Genomic DNA, 25,171 nt, shown 5'->3' on the forward strand with positions numbered 1-25,171 from the left:
CAATGAACGATATTAAAGGGTGGTTTTAATTAATTACGAGATATTTACAGTCTACATGGGTGAATTCGATCCTCTACACAACGGCAGAGGTTTGTTGAGAATGAATGCTCATGGCTCTCTCCTTCTTCTTGCGACTAAAAAGATCTCTGAGGTTATCCCATCCACGCAAGATTTGGTACAAGAGAATGGCAGAGTAGGTAGGAAGGCCGATACCATCCAGTTGGAAGTTACCCCACTTCAATGTGGTTTGCATGGCAGCACCAATGATGACTATCGTAGGTGGGTTAGACATTTTTCAACATTGTGCCTCAATTGGCTTACCAGGAACACCAGCAACGAGCATGTTTCTAGAATCCTTGAAATCAACTTGGTTTTCAACCCAAATTCTGGCACCAGAGACTGTGATCAAGCCGAAAAGGATAATGGAAAGACCACCGAATACACCTTCAGGGATGGTATGAATGGCAGCACCAAACTTTTGGATGAAGCCCAAGAAAATGGCAATAACAGCAGCCACCAGGAAGATCAATGTTGAAAAGATTTGAGTGACAGCCATGACACCAATGTTCTCGGAATACGTCGTTGTACCTGGCCCACCTGCTGCAGCAGACACAATCGTAGCAACGGCATCACCCAAGATGGCACGGCCGAGATATTTATCCAAAGGCTTCTCAGCCATAGCACCCACGGCCTTGATATGACCTAAATTCTCGGCCAACAAGACGACACAGACAGGGACGATGACACTGATGGCTTGACCATCGAACTTGGGCTTGACAAACGTAGGGGCAGCGAACCAAGGAGTGGCATACAACTCAGTGTAATCGATTGCTGGACCATGACCAGAGTAACCAACGCCGAAATAGATAAGATAACCAATAATCATGCCAATCAAGATAGGCATACGCTTCAACATACCAGGGGCATAGACACTGACAAGCGAGATCAGCATAACCGTAGTGAATGCCATCCAGCCGTCAAATGAAGTCTGGGTGGCACTTTGAAAGGCAGATGTTGATAAATGGATACCAATGGTCATGACAACTGTACCAGTTACAACTATTGATAAGGTTAGAGATCTATTCAAAAGCCGCTCCGATTCCGGAAGTATGGGAAAAGGTTCTATTTTCACTTACCAGGAGGCATAATGACATCGATCCAGCCAGAGCCTGCAAAGAAGACGACAAGGCCAATGGCACCATACACCAAACCACAGACGATAATACCACCACAGGCAATATCAGTATGCTCATTGCGGCCAGAACTGGGAGTATAATTGTAACCTGTAGCTGAAACTACAACACCAATGAAGCCAAATGACGATCCAACATAGGATGGAACTAAGAGGCAAAAATTTTCAGTCGATCGAGTCTAAAGTAGAGGTCATAGATGGTACGCACCCTTTCCGCCAGTGAAAATATAAAAGATAATGGTACCAATACCGGAAAAGAACAAGGCAGCTAAACAAGGTGTCAACATGTGGATTTGTCAGATCATAGCCTATGTCAATATTTACTATTTGTATCAAATCCCATCATAAGAGGTGCTACATGGAGGAGTTGTGGTGAGCATGCAGTGTCTATCAATCAATGATTACATGAGATTTACCAAGCACAGTAGAACCAAACATGGCCAAGACATGCTGGATACCCATAAAGAAGCATTGGTAAAGAGGAGGTCTTTCATCAATGTAAATAGCACCTGATTTTTTTTTTTTTCGTTTTCATTAAAAGGCAATTCTAATATCATCACAATAGAGCTCTGGAAAAATACCTGACGTCTTTAGCTTGTATCTTGGGAAATAATTGATCAATGTATGTTTAGAAAAGAGCTTGTGCCCAGTGGCCACAGATTCGTTTTCATCATTGCCATTAGATGACCCTTGACTATACTTTTCAGTCAAAGCTGGATCAAAATCGTGAGGGTATTTTTCCATTGTGATTATAGTTTTTTTTTACAGTTTGTTCTTGTTGTTGTTATATGTAGATATATAAGATCAAAAGAATAAACGAAAAAATCAACCAAGAAGTTTACCTTTTTGGAAGAAAAAAAGAAAAAAGAAAAAGATTGGTAGTTTGAGAAACAAGACGTTTAATATATCAGCTTCTAAAAGGCGTTGAACCAATGATAAAGGAGCCCAAGGAAAAAGCCAAAAAAAAATTTTTACTGGCAATACTGGTACGACGACACTCGTTGAGAACATCAAATTGTCTTGGGATTCCACAATCCACTATCTGCTCTGTTTATAATACGGTCATTCAGTTTTTGCTGCATTGGTAGTATAGCATAGATAGATAAATAGTTGATCCTCGGATCAGACTTATCTGTTATTGTACAAAAATGTAACACCACGCCACCCACTCTATTGTAGGAAATGAAGACAAGCATTCTTATCAGAAAAACTTTCGAAAGCTAAATAACTGTAGTACAATTTCACTTGATCAAGTGTTTGACTTGGGATTCTATTGCTTCGATCCCAACTCTAAAGTCAACTTGCCTCCATCATCTTCAGTTCAAGCAACTTTCGGTTCACACATTGCTCTCTGGTTGCAAGTAACAAGATCATGCGAGAGGAAAGCCAGAAGAAGGCACTGATAAACATATCACTAGAACAATATGAGCAAAAACTATAGTATAGTACACTAGGAGTCTCCATCACGTTCTGTACACACACACACAGGAAATATATTATACTTCATCCACACTCTGAAAGTACATAAAGCAGGTAAGATTGCGAGTAAATGCACTATCACCTGGAAAATACCCATACCAATATTTGGAGATGTAATGTAGAGCTTCTGATACACGCCTCAAAATGAACAAAGCCAACCACACTCAAAGTGCATAAGACGCCAATTCTGTTGTGGGTTGTAGTATAAAAAAAAATGTACAAATGTTATATCAAATCAGGTGCACATTGAGTGAGGTCAGTAAATTTCAAACTCAGTTATACCAACCTGATTTTCTGGGTTTTTTTTGACGCGTTTTAGCACGACATTTGCGACTTGCAGAGGATATAGCTACATCAGTTGATGGTATAAACATGTAAATATCTACGCCCAAAAATTTCTGCTTCTTGGCTCTCTAACAGTGGTAATTTTGTGTATGTAGTATATCTGAGTGATGTTTAGTCTAGCTTTAACTTTACTGTCCCGAAAAACACCAAAGACGTCTAATAAAACACTTCATCTTGACAGAGAAAGTAGCAAAAAGCAAACGCAAACCAGACAAAAATTATATTAATAGATTCAGCAAACTTTTCTGATTGTTTTGGTGTTAATAAGCTGTGCTTTCTGAATCCTCTTAATTTTGCCTCTGGTTGGCCTGAGACATCAAGGCTTTATGGAGTTTGTATCTCACTTGTAGCCCCACTGCTCTCATGATAAGTTCAGTGTTAGTTGCTTTGTAAGGCTAAAATATACTATGGATAGCTTTTAAGATAGTAAGAACCTATATAAATCATAGATATTCGACATCTAATCGATCTGCAGTGTGCCATTAATAACTATTGTTTGACTAATTATCTTTTCATCACCTTCTGTATGACTGTTGAGCAGTTTTATAGAAAGAGAAGGGATGCTGGTTGGACCGTACAAGATAAAACGCATTGTTGACTAGATTGCTCCCATAATTGCCTTTAACTCAAAAGACTTTTTTTCAGTAAAAATTACAAACTTTAGCTTTTCCTTATGCAGTTGTAAACTTTGATGTCATGGGTAAACAGTCAAGACAGCATCATAACTCGGGACATTTCAGTCCAGAAAAGTTGGCCACTCGCATATATTCGCTCGGTAACAAAAGATTCGAGTACCAAGTATATCTATACCGAATGAATCATGGTGGATGTGCACGACACTTTTATAAATCACTGCCTTATCTTGATGGAATCAAGAGCAGGATGGCAACTTGCTGCATTGAAAGTCTGGAACATGAAACATTCGTAAGCTAATTGATGTTTGGACTGTTGAAAATATCATAATGCACCAACCATCATGCAGCATGCAGCCTTAAATCAATCGTTTTATTGGTGAAGAGAAAATAAACTTGGAATCATCTATCCACATATGGTATTCAAGCAACAAATTCTGTTTGTCCACTCGAAATATCACCTGCTTCTTCCTGAGAAAGATATAAATAGAAGGCATTTCTCAATGCATTGCCTTTATTCTTTCTTCTTTACCTTTTTTTTTTCTACTATGCTAAATTATTTCCTACTCTGTATCAAGTCATCTACAAGTTGGTTTTCTCCCTAGGCCTCTCTTATTGCTTTATTCTGGTGGTAATTCTTGCATCAAGCGTCACGAAATGTTTCTCGTTTGCTTCACCTGTCTGTTTGCGCAGCATAGATATTCTTAGTAGCTACACTTCCCATTGTATCGGTTCGGTTCTTTCTCTCGCATTGGCTGCCGATAAGTAATTCAAGTCAATACGTTTGCACTGATATCTCTTTCCTCCATATTTGCGCACAAGAATAACAGCAGGTCTCATGCGTGTTTCCTTATTCTCCGGTTAAGTCTCGTTCACAACACTCGTTTGCACTGATTTGCATTTTCCCAGTATGTCTAGTTTCAGTTATCGACCTCCTCTCATGGTGCTTCTCTTGTGTACACTACGTCTCGGTTAAGTTTGAATTCAACCTCGTTGCGCTCATTCCAGTTTCTTTTTGTATGCAACACTACAACATAGCGGCAGAGCACTTTGCTTTACATGATATACTTCAATTAGTTCAGTTCGCTTTAATCCACTCCAAGTAATTCAACACAACACACATTTGTTTGACTGATTATCTCTTTTTCATCCATCCCTTCAACATTACGTCATTTTCCAAAGGATCCATTTTTCTCCTATTACTATTAGTTAAATTTAGTTTATTGTTACACATCTCCTGATTTGGTCTTCACGGTCTGGTCTGGTTCTCTTCTATTGGTGGTCTATCTGGTGATTTCTAGGTTCTGGTTCTGTCTCCTGGGTCTTCTGATTCAAGACAAGCCTGATTGGTTCACTACGTTGAGAACTTTTGGTGTCTCTTTGCAAGACTTGAAATGTATACATTTGAGAACTTGAGGAATCTTTTCAGTGAGGATTTTAGATCAGCGTATAACAACTTCAGTTTCAGTGTCAGCTTCAGCTTCAACTTTACCTTTCAGCATTTCAGTCGATGGACATTTTGCTTGTATTGTGTTTGTATATTCATATCTGACATCTTTATTATTTTAGATCTCTTGAGAGCCTTTTCTTTTCTGTATGGAGGGAAGTCTTGAAGGGGGATTCTATTGTGTCTTTTGTGGGTTTACAATGATTGCCTGGAGTTGGGTTGTTTGAATGATTTGTGGGTTCCTTGTGTGGGTGTAATTCAAGTCTTGACTGATCTGCTTACTTCCCTCCATTCTCTTATCCCCTGTCCCTCTCTTTTCTTGTAGCAAGTGTTCGTGTTGTCTACTGCTTATTACCTTTGATGACTTCTGTCTTGTATGATTGTTCTTATTTGGGTTTTCCAATGCTTTTTGGCCATAGAATCGTTTTGCTGGCATGAATTTAACTTGGATATATAATATTAGTAGCAATTATAACCCCTTGCCTATTATTATTATCATTTTTTTTTTTACTAATAAACCACACTCTCATTTGCCATCACCCTATTAAAATTTACATTGATAATTTTCATTGCATCCATGTCTTTCATTTTACTCTAAATTACAAACAAATACAAATAATATAAATACAAAAGATCTAATCGCTATCTTCTTCTTCATCATCCAAGTCAGTGTCCGAAGAATCCGAAGCCTTTGTCGCCTTCTTAGACTTGATGCGCTCCAAAACTGCGCCTACCATGGATGGCTGACGCTTCAAATTACCGCCTACACCGCTTGAACTGACACCGTCATCCAAATCATGTCTATTCTCGAAATCACGACGACCATAAAAGGATCCCACGGGAGACACGTTGTCAATATAAGGTGTCGTCATGCGTCCAGGAATGATTGCAGCGGCAGCAGGCGAAGTAATATCACTAGGCTCCATGGGTAATTGTATGCTACCTTCTTCTGCAACAGAAGCAGACGACTTGTTGACATCACGGAAAGCAAACGGCAAAGGAATTTCTTTGATAGCGCGATAATTACCACAGTTGTTGATATGCTATTACATTTGATTAGTCAACATGGTGCTTGCGATGCTCGGTCATGAACCTACTTCATTTTCGAGACGGAAAAAGTTCCATTGAATACGTCGATAAGCCTCTAATAACGCAGTGACAAATCCAATGAGTTCACCTTTATATCCTAAACCAGCAGCGTTCAATGTCCATCCAAAACGAAGGATAATATTCAGAGGGGCAGCGACATAGTAAGTCCATCTGTAGAATACAAGATCGTTTCTCAGTAGCAAATGCTTGCTATCAGGCTGCAGTAACCCCCAATCCATTTTGATGTCCCAGATTGAAGTGTACGATGAATTAACAATACAAAACAGGACCCAAATGACTTCCATCGATGCATTGGCTGATAGTAAACAATATTGAGCAAGGTGTTGAACAAAACTTTCATTGAGATATACTTACGATACATTCGTCGATAGCCCGTTGCTAATGTGGATCCAATACTCGTGGTATACTTGAGAGCATTCACTAAATGCACTTTTTCCCTGGAGTCCTGATAACGACGAATACATTGGATAAAACGCCACCAAGGAGGCAAACACGCCAAGAATGGGGTATACCAGAAGATTTTGACAGGGCAATTGGCTGACATGTTATTCCAGTGAAAGCGGTAGGCACAAACAAAGTAAGAAAATGTCCAGAAAGAATAAGCCAAACTATTGAGTTCATCTGCAATGAAGAAATCACGGAATTCAATAGGGAAGAAATAGCTGAGGATGATACGACCCAAGGAGAGACTGAGCCAGCGACGAGAAGAGTAATACAAGATAGGGAATGGACATGTCAAAACAGCCATGATGATGACAAACAAAATCAAGGGGCATAGTTCAGAGGGAACAAGGGGTGCAAATGACTGAGAAAAGTCCACGTACATCATAAATGACAGCAATAGCAGCATCAGTGAAGGTAATTCGGCGAATTCGTGGTAATCCAAGTTGTCTCGCGGATCAAATTCAAAGATAAACTTGTAGTTGATGTGAGATCGTGTCCAGACGAGTGTGTTAATGGAGAAACCAAGGCAGAACAAGATGGGTAAGCTAAAGCAGGCGTAGATCTGAAGGTTGTATTCCAAGTTGGGGAGCTGTTGCTGCACATTGGGATCGGTTGCAAGTTGAGTGACTCGAGCCATAAGTGCGAGAGAAAGACCAATGTAGAAACCAGTTCTCCAGGTTGTGGGTGTATAATGATCGTCTCGCTCTGGGATGCGAAGTTTTGCCATGCCTCGTCTACGATGTCCATCCGCAAATTCCTGAATGTACAGATTCTCGGTGTCCTGCAGATATTCATCTAGTTTATGAGACTTTGCCCAGTGATATCTGCGCACTTTCTCCATATACAGTGCGCTTGCTTTCCATCCTGCTGTCTTATCAAACTTCTTCAAGATCTTTTGGAATCCAGTTTCGTTCAAAATCTGTGGCCATCTTATGAATATGTGTAACCTGACATCATGATGCGTGTATTACCTTGTATGACTTGAGCAACTCCAAGCTACGATAATATTCGGTAATGGCCTTTTTCAATCTGCTCCTTGCCACCTTTCATAAAGAGTAAGCATTAGTTTCGAATCATTCAGGGCAATCTTTTCCCCCACTGTTACATTGTAACTCATATGATGATCTCCATTGTATTCTACGGAAGCTGGTAGATCAGGAATATCCGTTTCATTGGATCCTCTTCTCCCCTTGAACCAATTCATTGGATTCAATCGACCATCAGCAGATATGATATCGTGCTCAGACTATAAGTTCAATAAATATAATGTGATGATCTCTTTTCTAAACAAAACTTACATGCAAATGTGATAACTGCACTGCGAAATCTCGAACTAATTGAACTTGAAGTTTAAGTGCCTCGTATTTGGCTTCCGCTTCTTTTTCCTTTTCTAATTGTGTAGCGAAATGATGAATTAAGACGAGTAAATGACACATCTCCTTTTTTCACATACCATCGTAGAATCGAGATATTGTCTCTAAATCTCCATCCAGCATGACGAAAAAGTACTGCTCGGGTTCGCTTGCATGCCGAAGTGCCTCTTCCAACACAGAAATAGATTGCAGTTCAAGGGCTACATTGTGTTTTTGTTGAGCTTGGAGAAAAGGCTTTGCATGCATCGCCTCTTACCTGGTATAGAAGGTCGATTGACATTGCCTAATTCTGTGTCTTGTCTGTTGAAGTGAAAGGAAAATCGCTTGAATAAATTACTAGCCGAAACGCTTCTGGGCTGTAATCCAGAGGATCTATTGTCTATGATGGAGGATTGGGTACGTGTTGGTCTTCTCGGTGTTGCTAGTCTGTTAGGATAATCCAAGTCTGGTGCATCGTCGATATCCTGGATAGCGTTATGAAGTCGAACGTTTTCCTCGACATGATTCAATTTACGGTACTAAGTTGACAGATGTGTTGATATGATTGTTGTGCATTTTAATGCAAGAACTAAACAAGAGTTTACCTTTTCGATGGCTTTCAATCTTTTCTTGAGGCCTTTGTAGTTGATGTAAGCCCTCCTCCATTCCGGAATACTTTCTGACTCGAGATATTTGGCAAATTTCATAGATTATTGCCAACGTAACTAATATTCGAAAAAAGTAAATAAAAGAAAAAGTTTTTTTTTTTTTTTTTTTTTTTTTTTTTTTTAGTATTTTCAGACATTTATTTATTTACTGTGGTTGGTTGATTTTGCAACCTTAATTCAGTTTGCCTTGGGATTGGAAATTAAACATGATAAGCTGAAGATCAAAAAGGTCATGAACGATATCAAGCATGTATAGCATGTGCCAACATACGGTATTCATGGCAGCCCCGAGCATTTCACTGGGCTCGATGACAGTAACATAATCATCCAAGCGCAATACACGTTAATGTAGCGTGCCAACAGCATTTTAAACTTTTGGCCCTTCTTTCTGGATTTCTACAATCTCGTAAGGAAAACACATCACATCATCAAGTCAAGACTATTGAGTGCTTCGCTAACTTGTATGATTGCAGGCTTGCTCTTTCGACATATCCCACAGTAGATGTCAAATCTATGATATTTGAAATTCATGTTCAGTTCATAATGTCTATCCCCCCCCAATCCTATGATGAAACAGGCCCCACGTGAGAGTAATTCTTTTGAATTATGATCCACTCACAGCATAGCAAATGACTTTTTCCATTATTCTCATTTGAACATTTGCTAGATCATGAAATCAAGCACTTGAACAGCAACGGAAGAAATGATCTCCGCATTATGCATGAGGCTCCTTCCCCCCCCCCAGCAATCCATTGTTGCAATTAGAATGAAATTTTGTGTATCAAATGTAAACAAAAAGGTAATTACATGTTTGTTTGTAATAACTGCAACAACGATGACACTTTGAATGACGAAGCCATTGCTTTAAACGTGAGAATTTGGCCACATAAAATGAAGATGTTCATTTCTGTTTGGTTTATTAATGTTGTCTGAAAGAAAAAACAGCTTGTAAATAGTCTATTATATATATACTTGTACATGTGTTCTGAAAGTAAAAGAGCGTTGACTAACAAGGCCGTAAAGTAGTTGCTGTAGTTATAGGGTATATATATATACAAATAGTAGTTATTTACAAGGTAAAGGTAGGGTATCAAGATTGAAAAAGAAACGAACTCTAAAGAGTATCATCCAACAGGATAGGACGATTGGGTAGAATAGATCGAATATCAAATCCTAAATCATGAAGAAATTTGGTTATCTCCTCATGACTCACATAAAGATCCCAATGCAAGAATCTCAAGAAAGCTAATTCCATTTGAGTAATTTCCTTGATGGACCAAACATCACCCGTAGCTCTAACAACTTGCTTTGTGGAAAGACAACGATCTTCACTGTACTTGCTAGCAACCAGCAGAGATGCAACAAAAATACGATGAGCAGCTTCAGGTTCAGCCTTGTATCCTACAAAAACACAATGTAATCAGTCTTGTGCATTGAAAATCTTATTTGATTGATGTGCAACTTACCAGCAGGCAATGATTTCCTGAATCTTTGAACGTACATGAGTGCCATGACCATATGAATAGGTTGGACATCACATTTGTCAGTAATAAGTTGGATGAACGGAATCAGGTCAGGTAAATGGGACGTTCTTCTTTTGATCTCGCCATCATTTTGCGCAGCTGCAGTAGGTGTTACTTCGGCAGGAGCATTAGGAAACAAGATGGCATCGAATGAAGAGGAAGCGAAATCTAACGTTGTTTAAAAAATTTAATACAAACAGATCCAGGGACCAAATTTAAATGAATGGTACCACCCACACCTCCCTTTTCCATTTATTTAAACCAATTCGCTTCTACTTTACCTATGAAACCAGGAGGGATTGCTTCTCTTGTAATTGTGTTAGGGAGGGCCAGCATGGGTGTTATAATGATTATTCAAAGGGTAAAAATACCAAAAAGAAAAAGAAAAAAAAGAAAAGAGAAAAAAAAAAAGAGGTGAAAATTCAAATTGCCTCCAGTATTTATACTTTTTTTTTTTTCGCAATATTGACTAGTGGATAAACTACCCGAGCTAATTTTTTTTTTCTCGACTGATGGCCAGCTGATAGTTGATAAACATTTGATTTTGATTTATTCGTTACATGGCTCATGGCTGCTTCCTATCAATTCGCTTTATCTCTCATCGCATTGAATAATTTCAGCACCTTTTGTGCCCTTTTCTTCTTGTCCAAAATGAAAGAATTGTGTAATCTGGATAAATCCTCTTTTCCCTTTTTCAAAAGACTTGTAGAACAATACGAATCCTAACAAATCAGATACTCGATGGCTAAACGTTTCTGTTGCGGTTTGAGAAATTGAAATCATTCTGACACATCCTTTTAGCTGTCGTTTGCCATTGATTGGCTCCCTGACTCGACGTGAGAAAGGACAAGACTTGATGGATGAATGTGTGATTTTTTGATATACATGTTGCTTTTGATATATATTAACATCCCACACTTTTTTTTCTATGAAGAAACGTGTATACACAGACACAAACAATCATATGTTTCATTCCTATTTGTTTCTTAAAAGCAACATGACATGTAAAATGTGAGGAATATTTCGGGAGCAACCACCATACGCTGCACATACTGTTCAATCTCAGTATCATGGTGAGTTGTGTTTTGTCACCGATTTATTGAATCGACCTAGTTTCTTGTGCGTCGTATCATTACATTAGCAAGATTAAGAGCAACCGTGAGAATGAAATTTACTTATTTTTTTAAAAAAAAATATGAAAAATGACGAAATGTGTATTGCTTCTGTTTGAGGTATGATGTATTGAAACAAGCAAAGGCCCGCGGTAGCGCAAACCCCCTGAACGTAGGTTAATTTCCTGACCTACACTTCGCTTTGGTCGTAACCTACCGAAGAGTCGAAATGTTCATCGCAACCTAATAAGTTTATGATCCCTAGACATTTTCAAAGCCTCAAAAAGGAAAAGAGTTGATCGAACAAGCATTTTGATAGACTGGCGTTACTAAATATATAATGCAAGAAAGATAGTATGGCTAACGATAGTGCTTTGTAAGTTGCCACCTACTTTCCATACGCTTCAAAAGCATTTATTACTGTATTGCCCTCGTGATGGAAAGGGCATTGAGTTTGCCAGCCGGCTCCTCCAGTCGCCAAAATTAATTTGAACTCAGACCCTTGGTCTACTCCAGATTGGCCAATTTTGATAGTTTTTCGACTTGATTTAACTATGTTGCCAGATCCGACTATATAATGTGTGATGCTCATCCGACGCTTCCTAATACATTATTGGGGTACATTTCAAGGCGCTTCCAATGGTGCCAAGTAAAATATATGCTTTGAATAAACGTATTGAGTAATACTACAAAACATGAACTGAGGTTTTTTGGCAAAAATGTAGAGATTTTACATAGAAAAGTTGCACAAACGTGGTTTCAGAGGTTGCTTTGAATCCATACAAACATTTTGATTTAGTACATGCCATAGTAAAAGTCTTCGTTTTGGAGGTCAAAGACGCGATTGTTTAATTTTTGACGAAATCCATGAGGTATCCCTCATGCTTTTTGGTTGATTTTTGGTTGATTTTTGGCGATCCCAAAAAAGCTGAGCAAAGGTGTCAGAAAGTTTGCGCTAGTTGAGAGTAATTGTTTGGTGCCATTCTGACAGTCTAAAACAGCTCCTATCACGAGAAAACACAGCTCAAAAGCACCCAAACTTTGCTGTGATTTGCATCATTTTGAACAGTAAGAGATACTGTTAATAAGCTATCTGCCCTTATATAAATTCTTCTCGTTGATACAAGCGTAAGGCACATAGAAAAGTTGTATCTGCAGTTACATGTCGCCTGTAAAAGGTTCTCTCTTAAAAGTAAGCAGCTGAAAAATGAAATATTTATTACATAACGACCTGATCTAACAGCAATATCGAACGTTCCAGGAACAATTCAAAACTAATTTACTGATGCATCGAAGAACCAACGAATGTAATTGCATCGTTTGTGTAGACAGATTTAAAGCCTCACATATATTGCTGTAATGAGAAGGGTTCAATGAATATGTATTAGTGAATCATACACCTCAGGCGCCATTGATTATAGAAAACGTAGCGTCAGAAGCTCGATCAGGCAAGATAGCAACATGTAGCTAATTATAAACGCAAAGTACATGATCAGCATAAAATTGCGCTCCATGGTAATTCCTGAACGACTTCAAGTATTCTTCAAATGATGTGGCATGAGCTCATCTAACGAGGTTTAAAGAAATTGCTGCAGATATTGTTGCTCTTTTCGGCCAAATGCATCTGTGGGAGTTCAAATAGCATGCGTGATGTACAAATGGCAGTGGATAGTCATTCATAACCGCAACATAAAGTGAGGTGGATCATAGAGATCAAGGCCTATTTCTTGATCCATCAATTCAAATACAGTAGTCACTGCAAGCAAGTTTTTTTTCCATGAACCTAAAAAGCTGTCGTCTTGCATTTTGACAAATTCTTTTCTTTCACATTACGATACACATAAAACAATGTCAAATTTGACCATCAACGTTGAATTCAGGTAACCTTGAATACAGATATAATTGACAAATGCCGTACTCATAAGCCATGTAGTGGAGGCATGGAGCTTTTGTTCCAAAATGTTAGCAAGCACAGCATCCAATTTCCTGCTACCAACGAAAAAGGCAAGCCCTCCAATCTTCAAGATTTAATCCTTTATATCCGCGATACCATGATGACTGAAAAGAAGGATCTATTTGTTGAAAAGGACACTGTGTAAGTGCTTGTTTGATTCTTTCTGTGGTTGTGGTATTGATTTTCTTGTATGTAACAGTCGTCCTGGTATTTTGGTCTTGATCAATAATGTGGATTGGGAATTGTGCGATGAATTAGAGTACGAGCTAGAAGACAAGGATGAAATTGTATTTATCTCAACTTTGCATGGTGGATAAATAAAAATGAGTGTTGTCATCAGAGGAAAAAGGGGATAATATGGTAATAAACGTTAATTAAGTTACTCGGATCTTTGTTCATACGTTTTATTGGGTGTCCCTTCACCCCCCTCCCCCCCCCTTATTTTTGGATCTAGTGTTCATAAAGTTGATATACCTCTTTTTTCTTTTCTTTTCTTTTCTCTCTTTTTATAAAATATGAACACTGAGTGTATGTAACGCAATGCTAGTTAAAACAACGTTATACTAACATCTCCTTAGTTACTGAACAACCTAGGGCAGGCGTCTTGCTCATTCGAGTGTGTGAAGCAAGAGGCATTACGCTGCCGCAAGGTGCACAGGTACCGAATACAGGTCCTCTACCTGTTCTCCAACGTAGTAAAAGAGAATCATTTCATAGAAAGCAAAATTGGTGGCTACCCTATGTTGTATTGGAATTTGATAAAAATGAAGTATTGATTGATGCTCTTGGTGGTGACACATCGAATCCTGTATACAACTACAGAGCCAATTTGTAAGTCTATCCTCAAGCATGGCACTCACATCAGACTGATGAACTTCTTGAAACAGTGATGTCTCTTGTCAATCCCTTGTTGCCATATCCATCTACTTGCGACAACCACCAAATCAAGAAACTGGAGGCGTACCTGCTGCCAGAACCGCCAACGATCATTTCTTGGGCACAGTCAAATTTCAGCCCAATTTCACATCCACAGCCTTAGAAGATCAAGTCTACAACATTATGGGAGGCACAGGAGCCATGTTTGTTCAGTCATGCTACACGCCTCACCAACAAACGACCAGCATCTCATTCCAATCTTTTGATCTGTTACGAGTGATTGGACGAGGCAGCTTTGGAAAAGTGTACGTGGTGCGCAAAAAGGACACAAATCGTATCTACGCCATGAAGGTTTTGCGAAAGTCTCGTATCATCTCACGCTCTGAAGTGACGCATACAATGGCAGAGAAGACGGTGCTGGCTCAAGTGAGAAATCCGTTCATTGTACCACTCAAGTTTGCATTTCAGAGTCCCGACAAACTGTATTTGGTATTGGCGTTCATTAATGGTGGAGAGCTATTTCATCATTTGCAAGTAGAAGGGAGGTTTCATGAAGAAAGAGCAAGATTCTATACAGCGGAATTGTTTTGTGCCTTGGAGTGCTTGCATGGATTCAATGTGGTGTACCGGTAAGTGAGATGTATATGGAGTGCCACATCAACACGGTCTAAATAAACATTTATTCGTTAGAGACCTTAAACCAGAGAATATCCTGATCGATTATAACGGTCATATTGCATTGTGTGATTTCGGTTTATGTAAATTAAACATGACTGATTCTGAACGAACAAATACTTTTTGTGGAACACCAGAGTATTTAGCACCAGAGCTGTTGTTAGGTCAAGGTTATACCAAGAACGTCGACTGGTGGACATTGGGTGTGCTATTGTATGAAATGTTGACAGGATTACCACCATTCTACCACGAAAACACCGATGAAATGTACAGAAAGATCCTCCGAGACCCACTTATCTTTCCAGATGACATGTCAGATGAAGCATCCAGTTTCCTAACAGGCTTATTGACTCGAGACCCAAACCAGCGTTTAGGAAATCGAGGTACAGATGAAATTAGGCATCATCCGTTTTTTAGATCCATTGATTGGACAAAGTTAATGAGGAAACAATTACAAGCACCATTCAAGCCATCTGTGGAGAACATGTATGACACCACCAATTTTGACGATGAATTTACTTCAGAGCAACCTGTTGAATCAGTCGCCGCTGAAGAAGATTCTCAGATATCCAAGACGATGCAAGAGCAGTTTAAAGGGTTCACTTACAATCCAGATGGCGCAATGACTGATAGTTACAATAACCATCAACAAGGCTCCAATTTGTCCATGTCACAGCAGCAACAACAAGCATCACAATTCTCGAGATGGCAATAAAACTCGGATATATTCTATCACTATTTATTCAATCGAGTAAAATTTCCCTTTATGATTACTTTTTTTTTTTTTTTTTTTTTTTTTTTTTTCGCTGTTTCCTTTATAAAGTATACATACAAATGACATACTTGACTCCTGATTCGAATCTAATAAAGGATAGATCAAAAAGCTTCTCATGCCTGGAGTCAGTTGCAAGCAGTAGCCAATCCTCCTCATCATCATCCATGCACGAATTCAATCACACACCTCGGTCTTGCTATACAGATAACAGTGCTATGCAATACAGTACCAAGAGATTTCATTCATCGCATTTGGGTAAACCACCTGGCTTGAATCAGCAATGGAGTCGATCTGCCAGTAATAGTAGTAACAGCACCAGCTACAGTAATGAGATCAACAAGCCACCACCCCCACCCACAAAGACTAAAATAGCACCTATGAAAGAAGTAGAAAAGGTAAAGCTAATTGCATGACATGTGCCAAGTCGGCTAACCCTAATATATAGCTAATTACAGACTTGAAGAAGGAAAATTTCGATCTGAAGCTGCGCCTGTATCATTTAGAGGATATCATGACCAAGGATCTTGATCTGTATCAATTGAAACAACAAGTACATCTAGGCATACAGACAGACAGACAAAGCCAAGTACTAACAATAACATTTAGAATCGCAAATTACGGATGAATTTAGAAGATTCAAGTAAACACATGGAAATATTACAACATGAGCTGGATATGCTCCTTAACAAACCAACAATTTCGGTGGGCACTCAAACTGATCCACCAGCAATAGTGATGGATGAAGAGGAGGACGATGCGGCTTCAGTGGACAGTTACTTCACAGCATTTGAATCACCCATCATCAGGAAATATCAGTTCAATATGGACAGACAGATTGAATCATGGCTAAATCATATTGATTATACCAAATGCAGAGGACCAGTAAAGAGGGCGCCGCAGATATAATAGGAGGGGGGGGGGGAAAGGTCTAGATTAAGACAGCTAGGCAGTTTGGCTAGGCAGGTGCCATCCAGAGTGTCACCAACAAATGATGTGATTGAAACCCCTTCTCTCTCCCACTGTGTATTCTAATGCCATTGCTTTTCAAACGAAACAGACAGAAAGCTTACTTTTTTTTTTTTTTTTTTTTTTTTTTTTTTTTTTTTACACAAAATTATTTTGTCTTACCTGAATAGCTAACAAATTCACTCTCACAATTCCCTTTTTTTTTTGTTTTCCCTTTTTCTTTATTGTACATTTTCCCCCTTTTCCTTTCTCTTTCTTTCACTTTTAATTTTCGAAAATAAATCAAATCAACTACACACACAAAAAAAAAAAAAAATAGACGAAACAGCATCAAAATCAACACAGTAGCCCCTTCCCCTTTCATTTTTCATTTCATTTTATAAATGGATCCACAAACATGTACAATTATTCTATTAAAACAAACAAACCCATTCTACATTTCAGATCATGACGATGTATTTGACAAGGAAGCAGAAGAAGCCGAGAAAGATATACTGCAAAGATCATTTGGGCATGGTAATTATTACATTTCTACACAAAATGAAGAGCAAATCAATAAAATTGAAATCAAATCAAATCACAAGTTCATAAAGATACAAACCTTGAATCATGCTTGAACTATATTAAACTGCTCCCGTCTTCATCGACACTGCTGCTCATGGAATTGGATGATGCTATGGAGAATCAGGAGCAAATTCAAGCTGTATCTCACACCATTGAACAAGTATCTGACGCTGTACCTGTCATTGGTAATTTTATAGTGTGCTTGTTTTGATTGTACTAGAGTTGTTACTAAGCGCCCTACTGTAGTGTATTCGACAAAAGACGATCCGCAATTTATGTTGGAATGTATCCAACTGGGTGCTGCTGACTATGTGTTGCGGCCCCTACGATCTGATGTGATAAAGACGTTGTTTCTGGTATTTACTAGAGTGCAAACGACATGTCGACTAAAGGACTCATGAGAAACCCCTCTAAATAGACACTAGTGCGTAGACAGCATCATCAGCAATCCTCGCCGTTATACCAAGATCATCTTATTTCTTGTAGTACCATTAGTACAATCACTTCAGTCATGTCTCCCATCACACCCACAACAGCACAGCACTGTAGCAATAGCAACCATGATAACAATAAAAACTCGGCTTATTTACCGGATCGCATTCATGATCGCATCAAGGCTATCAACAGCAGAGATATAAAGTAATACCTACATGCACAAATCAGTGGCAGTGATTGGGATATTAATGCATCTGTTTAGCTTTACAAAGGCCATCATTGATTCGTATCTACCAGTACCGTCAACATTAACATGCAAACAACTAACAGAGTAAGTTTTTTTGTTACTTCTCTCCCTCCCTGCTCTCCCTCCTCCCGTTTATATTTCCCTCCTTTTATAGACAATAACAGAAACACCTCCTTACTGCTCACATGGGAAAAATGAAGTATTAATCCCCTTTGACTCTTTACAGTGAACATCGAGAGACGTTGCAAAAGAAGGTGTCTAGTTGGGATTTCAGTCCATTGAACCTGTCTCATGATGACCTCGTTCATTGTTCAGTCATCATTATATCTCAAGTATTTCTACTGGACGAAATCACTAAATTCAGTCAAGGTGAATAGAAGACACAGCCATGTAAATACAAGTACTATACTCACTCATGACGATAGACCAGCTGTATAGTTTTATATTGGATTTGGCTAGTATCTATCATGATGAAAACCCATACCATAACTTTGCTCATGCAGTGGATGTGCTGCAATGTATATATTACTTTACATGTCAATTGGGTCTGGTACCATTTGCCGATGGAACTCCACGCATAACAAATTCAAAAACATACCGTATACTAAGGCCAAAAGATCTGTTCGCACTATTTATAGCTGCTATTGGGCATGACACAGCACATCCAGGCGTGAATAATGCATTTCTGGTAAGCAGGCTTGTCTTGTGTTTGGAAGCAAATGAAGCTGACATATTTTAGATCAATACCTCGGCTCCTCTGGCGCTGCTTTATAATGACAATTCCGTATTAGAAAGCTTCCATGCAATGACCTTGTTTCAGCTACTGAAGAAGCACAAGTTTGACAACATTCTGGGTGGATCAGATTCCAAGGAATATGTCGAATTTAGAAAATTAGTCATTACAAGTATTTTGGCCACGGATATGGCGTTACACGGTGATTATGTGACCAAAATCAAGGAACAAAAGCAGCGACTGGCAGACAGTGATCCAAACGAGTGGGATGCGCCGAGATGCTTGGAGGAGAGGCTCTTGTTTTGCAGTGGTTTGATCAAATGTGCTGATATTAGTAATGTTGCTCGCCCCTTTCCTAGAGCTTACGAATGGGCACAGATACTGGTAGAAGAGTTTGCCTCGCAAGGTGACTTAGAGCGAGAGTTGGGCTTGAGTGTGATGCCCATGAATGACAGATCTCAAATTATTTTGGAAGACTCCCAAATTGGATTCATCAGATTTGTTGCCGTCGGACTATTTGAGAGTGTGAGTGAATCCATGCAAGGTAAGGAAGAGCAGGATGGGATCCGCCTCAGTGAGTAGCCCACTCATATCATACGCATGCAGAACTCTCTTTTCCGGTGGAGCACATCAAACGAAATCTATCCATTTGGGAAGATAGAAAACGGGAAAACATTGAAAACAACCATCACACTTCAACACAACAACAGCAGCAGCAACAGCAAGAAGATTCAAACAGCAGCAGCGATACCACAGCCACTGCCGAAGACGATTATCACTCACAAGCCGTAGCAGCGCTGTCCAAGAAGGGTGATATTGACTCTGGATACACCTTGCCAGAGATGCCCGCCACATTAGCCATGTCTAGTTTCTCATCCATCACTACGAAGCAATATCAACATGAAGAAAATCATAACGGAGACTGGGATCCTCGAGAATCCTCCGGTCCAGTTTACTGTTCATGCAACATCATGTGAAAACCCTCTTCCCCAAAAAAAAACACTGTGTTATAACTACTACTACTACTACTACTACTACTATTGCTATATCATATAGACAGATTTTGTATATTTAGATTTTTTCCCCCTTCCACCAAGCCCACTTTTACCTATGATATTATACACCATTAACTTTTTATTCTTATGTTTATATATAATAAAGGCCTATTGTCGTCCTTTTTCGCTTATCACTGATTCAAGACATGATGGTGGTTGCAATCACATAGCCAATGCCTAATGCTGATAGCACACCAAATCCTGATTGAATCCAATAACGCGTGTCTGTCTTTTTCTTTACCAAGAATGAGTGATGCAAATGTTTACTGGAGACTGTGTCTGCAGTACTGAACGATTGTTGATCTGTTGAAAATGAATCTGCTGCTACTGTATCATTTACCGCATCTTCTTGCTGTACAAGTGGGTATCGACTTTTGGTAAGCTCTACATTTTGTACGTTGCCAAAGAAATCTGTCACCTTGACTTTGTTCAAAGGACGGTTGAACAAGTCAGAGCGAATGCCTGGATGAGAGGCAATCTTGACTGGATCATATGTATCAAACTAGATCCATACCTGTTAGCATTGGCATGAAATTTACACTGGCCCATCTTACCAATTCCTGTAATGTCCTGTCACTGGTCTGATCCACATTCTCTAAAAATTCCAAATTGTAATACGTAAAGCTGTCGATGACAGCAACACCAATGTCGTAATCTGTGTGATGCTAGATAGCATAAAGCATTAAACGCATGCCCATCCACTACCCTGAACACTTACTGAATAGGAGCTTTCATCTAATTTACTACTGCCAGCAGCAAGGATATTGGTAGAGTTAATCTTACTGTACATAGTATTTGCTTGGCAGGTGTCAATCATGAATAGAATCTCGTTGTATCGCTTCTTTTCAGACATTTGCTTGAATGAATCTGCCAAATCGTAGGCGCTAATCTCCTCAGCATCTTGGAATTTCAAGAATTCGTCTCCTCCATGGCCGGTCATGTAGACCAAGATGTTGGATCTATCGTCTGATAGTAGTCGTTTGGAACGAGGAGTATCAGGCGAGACACGGCCTAGTGTGTGCAACAAGTCGTATCAGCCACGCAGTATCTTCCACTCTGAATGCCAACTTACCCGTGAGCATACGAATAAAATTCTCTACCGTCACTTCATATCCTCGATAATCTACTTCTACATTATCACCGTATAGATCCAATAATCGATTGGCATTGTTGTACACTGTTGCCGGGTATTTGTTACGAGGATTACAAGAGACATCGTCTGCCAGCATCAATATAATGTTGGAATCCGGAATGCCTAGTCGCTTGACTGTGCGATACATGGACAATGTGTTGGCTACATGACGGTAGTTGAACCAAAAGCGAGAGGTGCAGACCTAAAATACTGGGTGGTTAGAATTGGGCTCTTGTCTGCCTTGTTCTCAGCTATTTACCAAAACTGCCCAATTGTTGGTATGTCCACTTTGACTAAAAAATCCCTCTATTTGCTCTTGATCATTGCTGTACACTGACAGAACAAATAGACAAAGCAGAGTTATGACGTTATAACCCCACCACCACTTGGCCATTTCTTATATCTTGCTGATTGAATGTGTATGTAAAAGAAAGAAAAGCATGCTGATGAATGGTACCCGCTCCATAATTAATGTGCGCGTTGAATCCTCCAATGAGAATGACGGACATATGAGCATTCCCCTTAATTTAGAATAGATGTATTTCATAGTTGCTGCTTGTATAATTGACTATTGCATCCATCTGATCAAAAGGCAATCTTGCCTCCATGCTTATTTCTTCAGTTTGACTAGGGCAGCCACATTGAAAATGGATTATGTCAAAAAGTTAGCCAAGACTCATTCTGTTGGGCAGGAACTCGAAAAAAAGCATTGCAGGCAGTAGCACATGTATGATTTCTTGTTTGATTGCATAATCAGTAATCAATTTATCGCAAAAAAAAAAAACTCATCCTGCTGAAATATACTGAAATATCATAAATCAAATATTCCTTGACAACTACGAAGTCGCTAGAAACGACATGTCGCTACAGATGTGGTTCTTGTACGAAGCTTCGTGTCTGTATCAGTGGAAACAACTCGTATACTGGTGGATAGCTTATTAACAGTATCTCTTACTGTTCAAAATGATGCAAATCACAGCAAAGTTTGGGTGCATTTGAGCTGTGTTTTCTCGTGATAGGAGCTGTTTTAGACTGTCAGAATGGCACCAAACAATTACTCTCAACTAGCGCAAACTTTCTGACACCTTTGCTCAGCTTTTTTGGGATCGCCAAAAATCAACCAAAAATCAACCAAAAAGCATGAGGGATACCTCATGGATTTCGTCAAAAATTAAACAATCGCGTCTTTGACCTCCAAAACAAAGACTTTTACTATGGCATGTACTAAATCAAAATGTTTGTATGGATTCAAAGCAACCTCTGAAACCACGTTTGTGCAACTTTTCTATGTAAAATCTCTACATTGCAGTTTTGTATCTGAAATAGCAGGTTTAATAAAAGCAAATTGCTCATCCAGATGCGAAACCCAGAATATAAGAACATCAACTAATCAATCTCTTGAAAATGGAGACACCATTAATGTATTATATTTGGAATTACTAGCCGATCTGTCTCGCTACGCTCGATGTCGGTGCCACCCTGTGGGGTCTCGCCAAAGACATTTTAAATCAGATATTATAACATTTTGGTATATCAAGTAGATTTTAAACAACCAATTATTAGTTATTATTAGTTAGTAAAAGAAAGGATATATCTGAGCCAGGAGGGGAAGAGGAGTTACCTCACTCAGCACCCTTTTTTGCTTATATTGATATCAAACAAAGCCTATTGGGACAATGCGAAAGAAACTCCAAGTTTTATGTAGCATTTGTACATCATAATCGCCATTTTCTGATAGTAGAATTGTCATATCATTCACTGCTGCTGCTGCTCTTAATAAGATGGCGACATAAAGCTGGTCATGAGCAAATACAGGACTTGTGTAAATTTTACAGCGACTTTTTTTGAGATTTGTCATTGCAAGAGACTCTTCAATGAGACAAAGCTCCAAAAAAAATTATTTGCGCTAAGTAATTGTTCTTTCAATTCCATGATCCCCATTTAATCAGCATCGCAATCATCATTGTCATCAACAGAGAGGCATTTGGGCCAGCCAGCAGCAGCGACGCCCGCTAAAATTGATTCAAAACCAGCTTATTATTTCTGCTCAAGATTGGACAGATTTTGTCTTTTTTCGACTTCTTTAATCTATTTTATGAGACTCGACTATATAAACTGTAATAATCACGCTACCCTTCCTAATACATTCTTGGAGTACTTTTCAAGGCGCTTCCAATGGTGCTAACCGTGATAAGTATTCTGACTGAAATTATTGAGCAATTCAATAAATTTGAAATGAGGTTTTTAGCGAAATTAGCCATATTTTGCATATGAACACCTCATAAAAGTGGTTTCAGAGGTTGGTTTGGATCGAGAGACACATTTTGAATTAATATATGCCCTAGTAAAAGTCTTCATTTTCAAGGTAAAAAATGCGATCGTTTGGTTTTCGATGAAAACCATGAGGTACCCCTCATGCTTTTTGGTCGATTTTTGGCCATGTTTTTTTAGGTCCCCAAAAAGTTGAGCAAATGTGTCAGATAGTTACTACTATTCATGTACAATTGTTTGGCGTCATTCCGGTGGCTCATAAAGGTCTACATGTCAAGATACAAAGGCTTGAAAACTGTCAAATTTGGTTATGTATTGCTTTATAGAGTGTATTTATACGGCATAAATCACATGTTTGGTAGCTGTAATTTACTGGAAGGGTAGTTCTGCAGCCTGTGCAATCTTTGATTCAAATAGAAGGTATATTGATTTTGGTAAAGCTGATTCATGCAAATTTTGACGCGTACTAATAATGGAAATGAAAACCCAAATTTACTGCTTGAATACTACGGTTTTGCACCTTCGCTTCGCTACGGTAAGCCCCTCGTTAAGGTTAATATTACCAAATGGTGGGTTAGATGCTTAGTTGCTATGGGTTATCACCTTCACTTTGCTACGGCAAAATCGCTTCATAGGTCAATGCTACCAAATGCTGAATTAGATGCGTTATATTCTTGGTGGATGGGCTTAGCACCTCCTCCAAATACCCTTTTCATTGCCGGCTATGCTGGTGGTTTTATTCACCTTGTACGGCACACAATTCTTTAAAATTCTCAAAGGATATGGTTTATTTGTCTACGTTTTTTGAATGATTTACAGTATATACATTAGATGCAAGAACTCAAGCTTACTCAGGCTACGCAGGAGAAATCATGGATTCCTTTTCTTGATTGACCATGGGAATATCACTTATAAACATCATCCGGAAGAGGCGGCCTAGATTTTAAGCGATTCTGTGTGCACAATCTCTCATAAGCGGAAAAAGTAAATGTCCCCCTTTTAAACATCAGTGGCAATGGTTTTTTCGCTCTCTTTTGTATCCTCAATACAACATGTCTACCGAGCATTTATCTGATAGCTGTCTTTTCTGTAAAATCATCAAGTAATACAACTATCGAACAGGTTGCTTTGTACATGACTAACGTGATTTTTCGTGAAAAGGGGTGATATCCCATCCTGCAAGATCATCGAGACAGAAAAGAGGTATATTTGAATGTTTGAATTCGGCTTCCCTGGACTAATACGCGATATAGTTACTCTTTCCTCGATATTAATCCTTTGAGCGAAGGTCATGCTGTAAGTGTTGATGTGTGAAATAGTATAAATGTCGAAATACTGATTTATACCTGCATCTCGCATAGCTCGTTATTCCCAAATGTAAGCCATCATCACATCGCCAAACTAGGCACACAATTAGTTTACAAGCACCCGACAAATGGAGTAACATTTTGGTGTTCCCTATATAGATCACGCAGAGTTCTTTCATCAAGTTCCTGACGATATTCTCGCTGACATGTTGCCTGTAGCTAAAAAGGTAGCTCTTGCTATTGGCTTGGCTGATGGTCAATACAACTTGCTGCAGGTAAGCATAGAAAAGCAAAATAAGCAGACAGGTTAGACAAAGTTGAGATTCTAATCCATTCACTCAGAACAACGGCCGTATGGCTCATCAGGTACATGCATGCTCTACCTTTATAATGCAAGACAACTAACATATTTTTCTTTTATAGGAAGTTCCTCATGTTCATTTCCACATTATCCCTAAGCCTAACCCAGAGCAAGGCCTTATCGTCGGATGGCCTCAACTCAAGGATGTCTCTCAAGATCAGCTCAAAAACACATTGGGCCGTATCAAGGAAAAATTGTAAATTCCCTAATTTCAATAAAGTGTGGATGAATTCATCATTCATCATCATGATAGTTAATTTTTTCGTTGTGGTTGAATAAAATCTTTTACGACTTACCTTTTGAAGAAGGTGGTAAGATCACCGTGTCCAAGGCAAGTTCTATAAACTGAACCACCGTGTCAAATTACATGAAATCAACATGTTCTATTGGCTTAAACCGTGGGTAAAGTGACCATTATCAAGAAAAAAAAAAAGATGAATTTCTACCGAAAAATGTACCTATATTGTGCTTGCAATATAAAATCAACCTTTTTCCCTCTCTTTTCCAACTTTGTCA

General features: G+C 39.0%; 9 protein-coding genes across 9 annotated transcripts; 5 read left to right on the plus strand and 4 right to left on the minus strand.

Moving 5' to 3' along the window:
• Positions 1-73: 73 nt before the first annotated feature.
• ATC70_005795 (uncharacterized protein) lies at positions 74-1,936 on the minus strand (the record flags this gene model as incomplete). Its single annotated transcript, XM_064825078.1, has 7 exons — positions 74-270; positions 322-1,059; positions 1,137-1,340; positions 1,401-1,460; positions 1,517-1,546; positions 1,609-1,701; positions 1,774-1,936. The coding sequence occupies 7 exons, from the start codon at positions 1,934-1,936 to the stop codon at positions 74-76; spliced, it is 1,485 nt and encodes a 494-aa protein (XP_064680455.1).
• A 3,794-nt stretch (positions 1,937-5,730) lies between these two features.
• ATC70_005796 (uncharacterized protein) lies at positions 5,731-8,708 on the minus strand (the record flags this gene model as incomplete). Its single annotated transcript, XM_064825079.1, has 9 exons — positions 5,731-6,138; positions 6,193-6,500; positions 6,560-7,568; positions 7,621-7,692; positions 7,755-7,895; positions 7,948-8,039; positions 8,103-8,222; positions 8,279-8,540; positions 8,607-8,708. 9 exons carry the CDS (start codon positions 8,706-8,708, stop codon positions 5,731-5,733), a joined length of 2,514 nt encoding a protein of 837 aa, XP_064680456.1.
• A 1,075-nt stretch (positions 8,709-9,783) lies between these two features.
• ATC70_005797 (uncharacterized protein) lies at positions 9,784-10,528 on the minus strand (the record flags this gene model as incomplete). The annotated part of the gene is made up of 3 exons (XM_064825080.1): positions 9,784-10,070; positions 10,136-10,360; positions 10,474-10,528. The coding sequence occupies 3 exons, from the start codon at positions 10,526-10,528 to the stop codon at positions 9,784-9,786; spliced, it is 567 nt and encodes a 188-aa protein (XP_064680457.1).
• Positions 10,529-13,152: 2,624 nt separating this feature from the next.
• Positions 13,153-13,575, plus strand: ATC70_005798 (uncharacterized protein; the record flags this gene model as incomplete). The annotated part of the gene is made up of 3 exons (XM_064825081.1): positions 13,153-13,184; positions 13,238-13,399; positions 13,458-13,575. The coding sequence occupies 3 exons, from the start codon at positions 13,153-13,155 to the stop codon at positions 13,573-13,575; spliced, it is 312 nt and encodes a 103-aa protein (XP_064680458.1).
• A 198-nt stretch (positions 13,576-13,773) lies between these two features.
• On the plus strand, positions 13,774-15,524 carry ATC70_005799 (uncharacterized protein; the record flags this gene model as incomplete). The annotated part of the gene is made up of 4 exons (XM_064825082.1): positions 13,774-13,786; positions 13,837-14,089; positions 14,146-14,763; positions 14,825-15,524. 4 exons carry the CDS (start codon positions 13,774-13,776, stop codon positions 15,522-15,524), a joined length of 1,584 nt encoding a protein of 527 aa, XP_064680459.1.
• A 224-nt stretch (positions 15,525-15,748) lies between these two features.
• On the plus strand, positions 15,749-16,490 carry ATC70_005800 (uncharacterized protein; the record flags this gene model as incomplete). The annotated part of the gene is made up of 3 exons (XM_064825083.1): positions 15,749-15,979; positions 16,030-16,134; positions 16,191-16,490. The coding sequence occupies 3 exons, from the start codon at positions 15,749-15,751 to the stop codon at positions 16,488-16,490; spliced, it is 636 nt and encodes a 211-aa protein (XP_064680460.1).
• Positions 16,491-17,208: 718 nt separating this feature from the next.
• ATC70_005801 (uncharacterized protein) lies at positions 17,209-19,506 on the plus strand (the record flags this gene model as incomplete). The annotated part of the gene is made up of 8 exons (XM_064825084.1): positions 17,209-17,299; positions 17,361-17,470; positions 17,533-17,753; positions 17,812-17,880; positions 18,023-18,165; positions 18,222-18,484; positions 18,536-19,073; positions 19,136-19,506. The coding sequence occupies 8 exons, from the start codon at positions 17,209-17,211 to the stop codon at positions 19,504-19,506; spliced, it is 1,806 nt and encodes a 601-aa protein (XP_064680461.1).
• Positions 19,507-19,723: 217 nt separating this feature from the next.
• On the minus strand, positions 19,724-21,110 carry RPL26A_3 (60S ribosomal protein L26A; the record flags this gene model as incomplete). The annotated part of the gene is made up of 5 exons (XM_064825085.1): positions 19,724-20,086; positions 20,139-20,249; positions 20,303-20,595; positions 20,657-20,918; positions 20,976-21,110. 5 exons carry the CDS (start codon positions 21,108-21,110, stop codon positions 19,724-19,726), a joined length of 1,164 nt encoding a protein of 387 aa, XP_064680462.1.
• Positions 21,111-24,039: 2,929 nt separating this feature from the next.
• Positions 24,040-24,855, plus strand: ATC70_005803 (uncharacterized protein; the record flags this gene model as incomplete). The annotated part of the gene is made up of 7 exons (XM_064825086.1): positions 24,040-24,089; positions 24,149-24,190; positions 24,241-24,283; positions 24,349-24,364; positions 24,454-24,569; positions 24,637-24,660; positions 24,718-24,855. 7 exons carry the CDS (start codon positions 24,040-24,042, stop codon positions 24,853-24,855), a joined length of 429 nt encoding a protein of 142 aa, XP_064680463.1.
• Between the last annotated feature and the right edge of the window lie 316 nt (positions 24,856-25,171).

This window comes from Mucor velutinosus (assembly GCF_035048745.1).
Source record: "Mucor velutinosus strain NIH1002 chromosome Unknown tig00001544, whole genome shotgun sequence".
NCBI lineage: Eukaryota > Fungi > Mucoromycota > Mucoromycetes > Mucorales > Mucoraceae > Mucor > Mucor velutinosus.